General features: G+C 42.1%; 2 protein-coding genes across 4 annotated transcripts in view; both read left to right on the top strand.

Annotated features, from left to right (window-relative positions):
• DAB2 (DAB adaptor protein 2) overlaps window positions 1–1911 on the top strand; it is a 42700-nt gene extending 40789 nt beyond the window's left edge. For all 3 annotated transcript variants that reach the window (XM_084628064.1, XM_084628063.1, XM_084628065.1), the window contains one exon: window positions 287–1911. The gene's annotated coding sequence lies outside the window, so the exon portion shown is untranslated. The remainder of the gene's footprint in view (window positions 1–286) is intronic.
• Window positions 1912–5599: 3688 nt separating this feature from the next.
• C9 (complement C9) overlaps window positions 5600–13417 on the top strand; it is a 30218-nt gene continuing 22400 nt past the window's right edge. Inside the window, exons 1-2 of the mRNA XM_084629655.1 lie at window positions 5600–5766; window positions 12911–13028. Coding sequence (XP_084485781.1) covers window positions 5615–5766; window positions 12911–13028 — 270 coding nt within the window. The 5' untranslated portion in view covers window positions 5600–5614. The remainder of the gene's footprint in view (window positions 5767–12910; window positions 13029–13417) is intronic.

The following is a 13417-nucleotide window of genomic DNA, read 5'->3' as shown; positions in this document are numbered from 1 at the left end:
ATAACTAATATTTCCACATTTTACTGGAGGTCCTAGTAGTTAAGGTTACCAGCTTCTTGCTGAAGATTTAAGTTTAGACTAGAATTTCTATACAATATTTTAATCTGGTAAGCCTTTAGAATATTAGGGTGTTGAGAATTGACACACACACACCCCTTCTTGCTTTGTGGTTTTTTTTGGGGGGGGGGGGTTGGCTTTTTTTGGCAACATCTCTACTAGCAGTTTTATGCGGTGAGTGGGTGAAGTGTTTTTATCACAATTCCTAACCACTTTCTCTCTTTGCCAGAAACCAGGTGTAACCAGCAAAGGACAAATGGAATAACAAGACAACCCCTCCTTGTCACCATTTTCTACTAGTCTTATTTTTCATTGTCTGCCTTCATCCTTGATGCCTATTCTGATTGTTGTTAATGTCTGTCTGCTGTGATCTAAAAACTGTCTGTGTGGACTGAAACATGAGCCCTCAAAGAGAACCTGCTGTTAACATAATTCAAGATGAAGCCAAGAAAAATATCCAGACTTTCATGCTGGAGGCCCAGGTTCAAGTTGGTGGATGTGAATTTTTTTCTGTAACCTCTTCAGTTTCTTCTGATTTAAGAACTGCATATATAAGTCTTGTGGAAACACTGACTTCCCAGTCTTACTGTGGTGTTTTTAAACATGGTCCCCTACACTTAATTCTTGCAGCACTTACTGTAATGGTTGTAATAAGGAGTTGAGCACCCATTTTGAGGAAGAAACTGCATTCTCCTCCACATAGGGAAAGGGACTTGTGGATTTAGAATCTTGCAAATTCTGCAACACTGATGTGACAAGCTTCTTTTTTTCACACATCTGGATTCCACTGATGGCTGTCTCACTCCAAAATGGCAGCCATTTAAAGCTTTTCTTAAACTTCCACTTTTCAATGTACAATAGTTTGTCTTGTATTTATGATTGTGCAACTGGTGATAACTTATGGCTTTCCTTCTGATTTCTAAGTAGTGGGAAAACAAAAACCAAAGTAGACAAGAATCCAGTGCTTGCTAACTCATATTGAAAATGGCAAAATGCCCTCCATCTGATTGTAATTAGTCCCTTAACTACAACATAATTGCAGAATCTGGAAAAGCAGTGGCTATAGAGAACAAACTCCAACACTGTTTCTAACTGACAAATTGTCTAAGCTAATGTTCTGGAATCTGACCTTGGACCTAAAGCTGAAACACCTCAGCCAAACTTCAACTTGTGTCTAATGCCCTGTGTTTTTAAATCTGCTAAGGGTTGTGGGTTGGGGGGGGGAAATCAAATAGGGTGCTGGATTTTTCTTGCTTCAAGCAAGAAACCCATCTGCCAAGCTTTCTTGTTGAATCACTTGCTAAACTTCAGTGAATGTCCATAATGATCTGAACTCAAATCACTTGCTTTGTCACAGACATGGTGTAAGCCAGTTCCAGTATGTATTGGAAGGGCAAATGGCAATCTCTTGTATTGATCTTGATTTCACCTGATGCCTTAGTGTATTGTGAATTTTGATGCACCTCATACAATTTGAGGTAGCTATCCACCTCTCAAAGGAGGCTGTGCCTTCCTTTGTGAACCTCTGTACTAACTGACTTGTATCTAAATCAGTCTCTTATAAACTAAACTGTTAAGGTTACTTTGCTTTTTGGACACAGGCCTAATCAGCTCTTGTCATTCTGTTGGTGGTTAGTTTCTTACTCAACCATTTATAAGTGTAAACTTGAAATACTATCTTGTCTTTAATGTTGAATTGGATACCTAAACAAATGCTAAACAGAGGATTACTTCTGGAAAATCAATTTGAAGGCAACTTTAGTGACAAATTCAGCCAGTCATGCAACTTGTTCTGTATATAACCTTTCTCTTGTGCACTTTCCTACAATGCAATTAAAAGTTATGAATTTATAAGTACTTGTCTCAAACTGGAAATGTAGAAACTTATGGATGTTACTATTATATAAATTGTAGTCTCACAACTAGTAAAGTTTTCTAATGACATTAAAAAGATGCTGCTCTTTATATCAAATGAGTGTGGGTTGCCAGTTTCCTGAAGGAGCAGTACATCAAGGCATACTAACATGCCATGCAGCATATTTGTTTGTTCTGGAGCAAGAACTGAACATCCTAGGAGTTTATCACTATTTAGAACTTCCAATTTTATGGCTGTTTCTAGCCAAACTGATAGACTTCATCAAAGGAATCAAAGCATTTTCTATGCTTTCCAGTTAGAATACTTTCTGTTTAGTGGCTTTTCAGAGGAGTTTAATTTGAGAGCAGTTTTCTTTTTTTATATACTTCAAAAATGGCTACTAGAAATTCTGGACCAGTTTTTCCTCCATAGCTGTAGAACTTCAGTAAGAGATCCAAATGGTATTGGAGAGTGAGCACTGACACCACAGCAACTGCTTGACTTTTAGAATGATCCCTCACTACCTGAACCTAAAGATGCTTCAGGCATAGCAAGGGCACTTCAGTCCTTGTAGAAAAAGTTAGGATAGCCTTCCTAACAGGATGATTCAACTACATAGAAGATGGGAGGGTTTTGCAAGGAACCTTTTATTTTCATTCATGGTAGAAGGAGCTGATGGAGGGTAAGTAATTGGTTATTTGTCTTTTCTGTGTCTCTTTTTATCTGCTCCTAGCCTTGGGCTAAACTCTACCTTGTTTTTGTCAGGTGTCCAAGTACATAAAATACTTGGATGTGAAACCACTCTAAATAGTGAACACATTCCGCTCCTGTGTCTAATACTAGCAGTCCAATGGCTTACATTCAGGCTATTCCCATAAATGGGACTTTTTCCTGTTAAAGTAACAAATACACAGCTGGTCAACAGTCAAAGTTCTGTTAGACAAATGCTAAAAGTAAAAATGTTTAAATATTTATTTAAACCTGACTATTGGACTTGGATTGCTAAAGAGTCAAATGTCTGTCTGCTGGGAATGACTTGCCTCCTGAAATGGTAAATCCTGCACTACAGTATACTGATTAAGTCGATTTCAGCTTTGTTCCTTAAACACTTCTAGTTTTGTTTAAACAGTGTACCAGGAACAGTTGTGACCAAGCCTTTCCCATGAGTCCCCCATACCTAGCACAATTCTTGTTCAGTAGTTAATGGCTTGTGAGTTGAGGAACAGTCAGTGCTTAGAGTAGTGTTTCAAAAAAATCTGGCAACTCCTTTTTACATGTACTGCGGTAACACATAGCCCTCCACCCATTACTGCACAGCATTAAAGGTTACTAGGCAACTCTCGCCTAAGGAATGGTCTCAGGCCAGGTCTACATTACAAGCCTGTAGTAGTGTAACACCACTCAGGGGCATGAAAAATCCACACCTGAGGAACATAATTATACCAACCTAACACCTCAGGCAGAGCAGTAGTTTTAAAACTTTTTTCTGGTGACCTAGCTGAAGAAAATTGTTAATGCTCATGACCTAGCAGGGGTTTGGGGTGTGGGAGGCAAGTCAGGGTGCAGGAGTGAGGGCTGTGGGGTGGGCCTGGGAATGAGTGATCCACAGTCTGGGAGGGGGCTCTGGCCAGGGGCTTGAGGTGCAGGAAGGGCTTTGGGTGAAGGCTCTGGGATAGGGCCAGGATGAGGGGTTTAGGGTACAGGAAAGGGCTCTGGGTATGGGGGGCTCAGGAGATTGGGGCACAGGCTTACCTTGGGCAGCTCCTGATCAGCAGCACAACAGGGGTGCAAAGGCAGGCTTCCTGCACTGTACCCCAGAACCAGCCAGTAGCAGATCTGGCTCCTAGATGGAGGTGCGCAAGCAGCTCCACACAGCTTTTGGTGCTGGGGGCGGGGGGGGGGTGTCTGTGGGCAATGTAGCATTACGTGTGTAGACCTGCCTTTTTTTTTTTTTTTTTTGTGTAGAGACTTTGCCAAGACTACAGTGAGACAGTTTGAAAGGGGAAAAACTCAGAGTCCAGATTTAACCCATCTACTAGTCTCCAATGCCATTAACAGTGGAAACCTATCTAAACTACTTAATCTTAGAAAAGTGGAATTAGGTTGAGTTGGCTTTGAAAGTCAAAGATGACAAAGTCTCTGGTAGAATTGTAAAGGCAGAGGAAAAAGCCTTTAGCCTATAAACAAAATAACCCTACGCACTGCATGTTCAGTGGAGCAAACTAACATTAGACAATTGTGAGTTTGCTACATCCAGTGCAAACTTATAGCTGCTCTGCTGTACAAGGTTTTATCTTTCTGATATGTAGTTATTGCTTCACACTTCTGAAATGGTAAACACGGTTATAGTAGCAGGGGTGACTGATCTGGGTGAGCAAATGGACACAGCCCACCTAGCAGTACATGTCTCAACTACTTGACACTAAAATGTTCCTAGTACAAAATGTCCATAGCCTGAAATCGTTCCTACCAGAGAAAATTAACCCTGATTTTTGGGCACTTAAATGAGCTAGTGGGCCCATCCCAAAATTAAGAGAGATTCCTAACTACAGGGAAATCCATAAAGGAAACAACCAAAAGGTTACATGCTCTAGTCATCCCTGGAAAATAGGGCAGTGCATTCAATGGATTGTTCCTGGGCTCAAAGCCCTCAGCCTATATAATGGCCCATGATACCTACAATACTATGGGTAGGCGGCTTCTCCACAATGAGTTGTGACAATGAAACTTTGGCAAAGGTAGTGATCTTGGAAATAGCCACTGATGCACCACAAGTAGCATAGAGTAACATGATTCTTGCAGAATCCAGAACCTGGTGCCATCACAGGGGGAGTGATAGCTCAGTGGTTTGAGCATTGGCCTGCAAAACCCAAACTCAAAACCCAGAGTTGAGAGTTCAATCCTTGAAGGGGCCATTTAGGGATCTGGGGCAAAAATTGGGGATTGGTCCTGCTTTGAGCAGGGAGTTGGACTAGATGACCTCCTGAGGTCCCTTTGAACCGTGGTATTCTATGTAATTGTGAGGTCTGATGGTACAGGGTCCTAGGGACTCATCTGATTTGAGTCCCTATCCTTTTAGATAAACAGGTCCTTCATGACAGGAGGACTGAAGGCCAGAACAGCTGACTCAACCTTATTGTGCTACTGAATTACTAAACTAGTGTAAATGGTGAAGTCTTTAAATCAGGATTTGAAGACTTCAGTAACCCAGCCAGAGGTTAGAGCTCTGTTAAAGGAGTGGGTGAGTAAGGTACTCTGACCTGCAATGTGTGGGAGTTCAAGCTGGATGATCACAATGGTCCCTGCTTCCCTTAAAGTCTGAGTAGGTATAAATCCTTTGGGCTTGCAAAAAAATCTCCCCCATCCCACACCTCCAAGCCTCCGCATAATGATTCCCTAAACATAGACAATTTCTGAATTGTTGGTATTCCTTTTGCAGTATTCTCCAATGGAGAGTTATATGCATTTAAGTGTCTTCTAGTTCAATAGAAGGGCTCTATTCCCTACCTGGTTGGTCAAAAGGGGAAGAATCTCAATCTCTGCTGGGGAAATACTGCAACAAAAGACAACTTGAATATTCATACAGACTTACTTTCCCACCATGCTTTCAGTGAACTCTAGAGCATGTACCATAAGTCAACATTAGCTATGGCCTATCACTGGCATGCTCTGTGGGCGTTGCCTTTGTGCCTCTAGTAAGAAATGACACAGGGAACAAATAAAGACTCCAAATTCAGTCCCAGCAGTTTCTTCCATCCAGCTAAAAAAGCTAGAAGCATGCATGCTATCCTGCAACTTACATGTGCGCTATGTATTTTAGAAGCAACCACCTTGGTTTCAGGAGAGATGAGAAGGTAATTCCTTTCATTTTTTAATTTGTATCAGCAGCTTTGTACTAGATTTTGTTTTTCCCAGAACAGACAGTAAAATGTGTGCATTCATCTACAGGGCTGCCTTATTCTTGTAACCCTTTTTTTAAATGCCACCTGGTAGTATCAGTTTCAGATTCCTTGGATTTTATATTGCATCTGTAGGGCATGATCAAGCATACATGGCTAAAGACAGCAATGATTATATACTGTATGGAGACCATTATTTTAGCTGTTTATGATAAATACAGTACTAAAGTATAATCTGGACTGTTGCTTGTTTTGCCTGACACATTTCTCCCTGACAGGTTTCAGAGTAGCAGCTGTGTTAGTCTGTATTTGCAAAAAGAAAAGGAGTACTTGTGGCACCTTAGAGACTAACAAATTTATTTGAGCAGAAGCTTTCGTGAGCTACAGTTCACTTCATTGGATGCAGTGAGCTGTAGCTCATGAAAGCTCATGCTCAAATAAATTTGTTAGTCTCTAAGGTGCCACAAGTACTCCTTTTCTAATTTCTCCCTGAGAGATTTTCATTTTTCTAGTGATGGCAATACAGATTACTGATATTTCAAAGCTCCTAGTCTATACTCCATTCTCTCAAGCCAGACCTTATTAATAGTGCATCAGTACCATGTAATAGTGACCAACTCTCTTAAGAGTGGTGCTAGTTATATGGTGTCTCCATAAAGATATGCAAAAAGGCACATTTCAACTCCAGCAGCAGAGTCCTGCCAGCTCAGTGCTCCTAAAATGAGATTGTCGGAATTACCAAACTGGATCAGATCCAAGAGCCATCTAGTCCAGTACCTTGTCTTTGACAGTGGTGAATACCAGATGCTTTGGAGGAAGGTATAAAACCCCTGAGGTTGTCAGAAATGGGATAACTAAAGCTGAGGAAACTTTTTTTTTAATGAAGTGTTTTTGTCGTCCCCATTCCCCCCCCAAAAAAAGGCTTTTTTGGGGAGGTGGGGGGAGGCAGTCAGAAACTGAGGTGAACTTGACCTGAATAGTTTCAGTTGACAGAGAAAAAAATTGTTTTGACCTGAAAAGTCTAAACAAAACATTGAGTCAATGTTTTGATTTCAAATTTGGCCAATTAAAAAATAAAGCGCACACACCCAGGGTGTAACTCCTGAAATGACTGAACTGAAATGGAAAAAGTCTAATTTAGAGTAGACAAACATTTTGGTCAACTTGAAGCAAACTATTTTTAGGGTTTTGGTGGTGGGGGGGGTTAGTCATCAGAAAAATTTTTGAAAATTGTCTTGGTTCAAATCTAACTGGATTTTTTTTTTGTTTTTTGTTTTGGCCTCAAAGTGAAGAAGTTGTCATTTGCTCAGCTCTAGGGATAATTTGTTCCCATAGTAGCTTTCATGCTGACTTCCTAAAAGAGGCTTAAATCCTGAAGTATGAGGTTTAACATCCCTTCTAAAAAGTTTATGAACAATAACTCTGGATAGCCTTAAGTTTCAAAGGGATGGAAGACACAGGTAAAGCGGGAGAGGGGTTGGCCTCATGAGTTCTATGATTTAGTTATGTGTTTGTATGAAAAGAATGTCCTCTTGGCTTTGAATTTCCCACCTTTTCAATTCCAGTCCCCTTCTTATCTACCTTGTTTAAACTTCTATCATGTCCCTCTAATTTGTCTCCTTCCTATCGTGAACAATCCGAATCTTCTCTCTTTCCCTATAAGTTTTTGACGCCCTTCATCATTTTTGTTGCTCTTCTCTGGAAATGCTGACATTATCTATTGAGAGGTGAGATTACCAGTACTGTACACAGATGAGAAGCCTTCTTGGGTCTCAAACGCCGATCCTCTTGATGCCTGCAGCTTGCTCTAACTCAACCATCAAGCCAACTCCCTTGCTTGAATTCATCAATTTGATAACTATTTATGAAGATGGCCCCATCTTATGATTTAACAAATTACAGTGTTGGCCAATAAACCAGGTGTATTTCTCGCACATCACTGTGAGTTCGGCCAGTGTTATGCAACAAGACCACAGGAAAAGTGCAATCCAGTTTCTGTGTAGATTGGGAAATTCTCCCAGCCCTCCCAAGAGCACTCTCCTCTCCCCCCAGACTGCTGAAATGTCAATAGTTTATTGTCAGCTAGCCAAGGCTCTCTGTTTTTCTATTTCTTCATTCAGGGACAGCTCAATATGCAAGATCCTTGATTAACAGATACACTGATCTTGAGTATATCCATTCATGGGCCTCAGAGGCAATGCTTTGATGTGGAGCCCAACTCCTCCAGGGTTCAGGGATGTTCTGAGTTTCAGGGGTTTGGGCACATTCATGTGAGCCACTTTTTCAAAGTACAAAACTCACTTTGGAGAATGAAGCAGCCAGCTGGGTGCTCCCTTCTGAGCAGAAATTATAGGGCATACTGAATTCAGCATTTGTCTTTGAAGTCCTTGCTCCCTGCTGTCATACTCAGCAGCATTCTTGATGGCTGAGCTGCTTTCAACTCCTTCCTGTTCAAACTAGGTGCATTAAATCTCCTGACTCAGCTCTGTTTGTGTTAGTAAGTAGAACTATTTCCCTGAGTTTAATAGATGACAAGCATGTCATTTTTCCTAATCTCCTCCATTTTAAATGACTTAATTTAAAACACTTTTCACACAGCTGTCACTCAGGCCTATCAGAGGGACATGGAACATGGGTCAGTCTTCTTTTGAAGCCATCATTCTTTAGGATGTAGCAAAGAACAAGCTAATAACTCTCCTGCGTATAGAGACAACGGCTGCAAACCAAGCACTGGTGCTTTAGAGAGCATGAGATCATTTGCAACAAATTCTTTATATTTAAGTACACACACACACTCACACACACCCCTGAAAACTCAAGGCATCTGTGTCTGATCTATGCCCCAGCCTGTAACTAGTCCCTTTAGAGTGACTCCTTTTAGTGTACTGGATCCTGAGGAACCACACAAATCCTCAGCGGCAAGGACGTGAAACGGGGCCTTTGGGCACCAACAATCTCTGTCGCTCTCTGTGACTCCCTGCACTTAATCCAGCTAAACCAGACTCCTGTGAGAGACTTGTATGATATCTCTTCAGCATACAATACTCTCTGTAAGTATTTGCAGTGACACCAGGCAGCCTTTTCAAAACAAGGCAGCAATTTACTAGTCACCTGGCATGCAGCATCTAGAAGTCTTTAGGTTGGCATAAAGTCACAACTGCTACAGAATCTCTTTGCTTCCTTTCTCTGCCTCTGTCCCTTTTGTCTCTCAGTGACAGCCCTGTGTCTTTATGAGCTCAGTTCTTAACACAGCCACCTGACGCCTTTTCCCTTTGTTCTCCAGTCTGGGGCCTTTGCTCTGTTTCCCTGCAGACAGGTAGGGGAATCTCTGGGCTGTTAGTTGCTAGGTGTGAATGTCCTGGCCATTGGGGTTTCCATTGTCTCTAATCTGGATCTTCCACTCACATGTGTAGACTCTAGTCAGTTTGTTAATGACTCTGGTTTCTAACCAGGCTGTTAAATGAATCAAATACCTCATCCCTACTGTCTGTACATTCTCAGTACGTAGGAATGCAAAGTACAGAGGAAAACTGACGTATGCACGTGAATTATAAAATTATTGCCAAAATTCCTACATTTGTCAGAACAAGTTTCTAGCAAACCATGGGAACTCTATGCTACATGATGAAGGGATAGAGTACCTAACTTGGACAGACAATAAAAGAGAGACCAGGCGGGTGAAGTAATATACTGTTGGTGAATGAGGTAAGATTCGGAGCTCTTCTTCAGGTCTGGAAAAGGTAAGTACCAGCTAAATACAAGGTGGAATAGACTGTTATAGCACAAAGAGTTTCAAGAAACTGTTCAAAATGAAGTGGGTAATTAACACCTCTGCACTCTTAGGACAAAGTAGATTTGGGTTACAGATTGAGACATAAAACCAGTGTCTCTAGTCTATTGAGTCCAAGATTTTTCATGTCTAGCAGGGTTATGAATTTAAGCTCCCAGCCTTGTCTTTTGAAGTGTTTTGTAGATTTCCTTTGAGTATGAGGACTAAGAGGTCAGCTATGGAGTGATTGCTTTGTGAAAAAAGTTTGTTCATGAGTAATAGAGTGTCTTTGTCTTATCATTTTTCTGTGTGAGTTCATTCAAGAGCCTGGTGGTGGTCTAGTTTTACCCATGTTGTTGCTGTTGGGGCATTTGATGCACTGGATGAGGTACACCACATGTTGTGCTAGGCATGTGTAGAGCCATGGATCTTGAAAGGTGTTGTGGAAGAGGGGTGTTGATCATTGTAGCAGTGGATACCCTTTTCAGTATCTCTGGGGGCAGATTCCCAAAGGTATTTATATGACTAAAGAAGCAGCCAGTCACTTAGTAGAATTTGAAATCCAATAGGAGTTAGGCATCTAGATGCTTTTGAAAAATCTTATTAGGCTTCTATCTGCATCTGTAGATGCCTAAACCGCTTTTGGAAATCTGGCCTCTAGTGCCCTGATACTAGTACCTAGTGCCCTGATAGCTGGCCCACTCCCCTCTTTAGGGACTCTCCTTTCCCAAATCATGCCCAATGCCAAATAAGTACAATGATCCTTACGCTCTAGGAAATGGAGATCTCCATAAGTGTGTCAGGCAGGAGGAGCAGGCCAAGCAGTTATCTCTGGAGGTCCAGGAAGGAGTAAGCAGGCCAACCAGTCACCTGCAAAAATGATGAATGTGAGAGAAGAGAAAAAAATCCATTGCTTATTCTGTTTATTGCTTATTACGATGCTCTAGTGGATTGGGCTTTCCTATAAGGTTTACAATAGGAGATAACTAAAGGTAACTAGGCATCAGGAACATTGGGAAGGATGGTAGCTGTAGCACAAGGTATGCATGACAGGATCACCTCTTGAGATTGCTCAGTAACTTTAAAAATAAATATTATATCCTTAGCCTGAAGTCCATATCCACTGCCCAGTCCCATCCATCACTGAGAGATATACACATACTTTGCATATCAGTTTGTAGAGTGCTTTGGGATGAAAAACACCGTAGAAATACAAATAGCAACAGGAACAGATTCTGGCTGTAACTCACCAGTAGAAAACTTTTCCGGAAGAGGTGAACTCCTCAAAGCCATCTGCTGTTTTCTGTCCCCAACACCCAGCATAGAGGGCGTGGTGGAGCTCTGTCTCTATACCAATACTACACAGATATGTGCCCCTTTAAGGACTGTATGGCTGCAGTGCATGATAGTGCATGCTGGAACTGGGGTGCAGAACCAGGATGGTGCAACTGTCTCCCTGTCACCAACTCCACGGCCCCAAGCAGAGCTTGACATAGAGAAAACTTCAGTGTACTCCATCTGTGTGCACATAGCTGCTTTCAGCTTTCAAATTATTCTAGAGTCCCGCCTATTTAAATCATTCTCCGCCTCAGCCAAAGACCTATTTACCAGTAGACCCAAGTTTGGGGCCCAGAGGTTTTGGGGTGAGAATCATTTTGAAGAGGGAGGCAGGGGAGTGGCTGGCTGGCATACGTTTTGATCATGGCTGACCCAGTGTCAGGATCCCAACAAGGGCAGTCAGGGCCAAAGGTCAGACCTGGGGCAAACCTGAGGTTAGGAGTAGCAGAAGAACTCGTAGTCAAGTTCCAGGCAAGGGTCAATACCAAGGGTCAAGAGGCAAAGTCCAAATCAAGCTGAGGTCAAAGTCAGAAACAAGAAAGCAGGAATGGTTGTGGCAGCTACAGAAGATCCATACTGTTGCCCGGATGCTTCCTGGAATTCCCTGTGAGTTTATACAGGGCAGGGAGCCAATCAGGAGCCTTGAGGCCGCTGCCTGTCAAACCCTTGAGATGGAACTTCCCATAGTCTCTGTCCACAGCAGGTCACAGTAAGTGGCACACAAGATGGTTACAGCTGCTACTGGGTGGTAGCCTGGAGATGCCAGCTGCTTGGTAGCTCTTTAGGCCTGGGTTCTAGACTGTGGGGAGAAGAGCTGTACACTGGTTTGACAGGGAACTGGAAGCATCTCTAGAGCCAGCCAAGGTGAGTTGGCCCTCCAAAGGGTTACACTGCATCCCAGAGCTGTTTAGGATTAAAGGTTGAAGAGTTACTGTCAGGTCAATTTAAGCCCCAAATATTTGTAAGATAATGTTCACTTTCTGTGTCTGTAGACGGATCATATAAAGCAGTGTTTCCCAAACTTGGGACCCTGCTTGTTCAGGGAAAGCCTCTGGCGGGCCGGGCCTGTTTGTTTACCTGCCGCATGCGCCGGTTCAGCCGATCGCAGCTCCCACTAGCCGCAGTTCGCTGAGCCCAGCCAATGGGGGCTGCGGGAAGGAACGCAGGCCGAGGGACGTACTGGCCACTGGTTTCGTCAGCCCCTATTGGCTGGGCACAGCGAACCGTGGCCAGTGGGAGCCGCAATCGGCTGAACCTGCAGATGCGGCAGGTAAACAAACCGGACCGACCCGCCAGGGGCTTTCCCTGAACAAGTGGCGTCCCAAGTTTGGGAAACACTGCTATAATGGATGAGAACTAGAAAGATGAACTAAGAGTTGATAGTAAGTCAGGTAAGGTAATCTTAAAAATATTGGTCCAAATTTTGGAAAGTGACCAGTGATTCTGGGTGCATCCATTTTTGGTGTCAAACTTGAGACCCCTTGAAGGAGCTGGATTTTTCAGAAATTGTTGAGCACCCACGCCCTGAACACTCAGTCCTTTTATGGTATTTCAAGCTGGGCACCAAAATCATCAGTCACATTTGAACACATCGGTCTTTAATTCTGATTTTACCAAATCTTGGAGTTTATACGCAATCCTTGGGCTGGTTGTGAGCCGTTATTTCACTACCTTAGCTGACTTGCAGCTTAACGTGATCTACACAAAGACTAAATCTTGGTGCATACAGGAAAGAAAAAGAATTGTTGGTTCATTAACTGTTCTTTGACTTTAAATATTTGTAAAAAGTAAAATGTCCTCTAGTTTCCCCTTTTAACCTGGTGAAGTGTTTGAGAATGAGGCTGTTTCTATAGCCAAATGCCAACGACTGCTGTGCAAGTGAACCAGGACGTAGCTAAAGGACATTTTGTTTTTAAACCATTAACCAATGTTTTAAAACCTGTACTTGATTTTAGCCAACTGATACTGTTTTTTAAATGTTTTGTTTGATAGCTCTTCAAAGAAAGTTTTGCATAGGAGGACAAGAGAACCTAATGGTCAGTCTCCAATAGACTGTAAACTGACCCACTGGAGTGAATGGGGACCATGTGACCCTTGCTCAAATCAAAGGGTAAGCTCTAGGTGTAGTGTTTTTATTTTAAAATGACACAGGTAATTATTGACATTTACACTTAGAAGTCCTCCATTATAGTGAAGAGTGCTAAACTCCTCCTCAATATTCTGATGTTATGATTCACGGGTATCCTCAACTGTTTTATACCCAAGAGCAGACTGCTCTCTAAAAGGGATTTGTTGGCAAAACAGAAATTTTTTCAGGAAACATCAAAGTTTGATTTTTTTTTTTTTCCGGTTTTCGTCAAAAACTCAACAACAAAAAAACCCCAAAAATTTACTGATAGCCAGGCTTTTCCAGTTTCATTTTTTGAAGAAAGTTTTTTAAAAATGATTTTTTTTATGAAAACTTTTTAGTTTTTGTCATTTTTCATGGTAACAAAAAAC

This window comes from Lepidochelys olivacea, assembly GCF_965140295.1.
Source record: "Lepidochelys olivacea isolate rLepOli2 genome assembly, chromosome: 5".
NCBI lineage: Eukaryota > Metazoa > Chordata > Testudines > Cheloniidae > Lepidochelys > Lepidochelys olivacea.
This window is presented reverse-complemented; position numbering and strand designations above follow the sequence as displayed.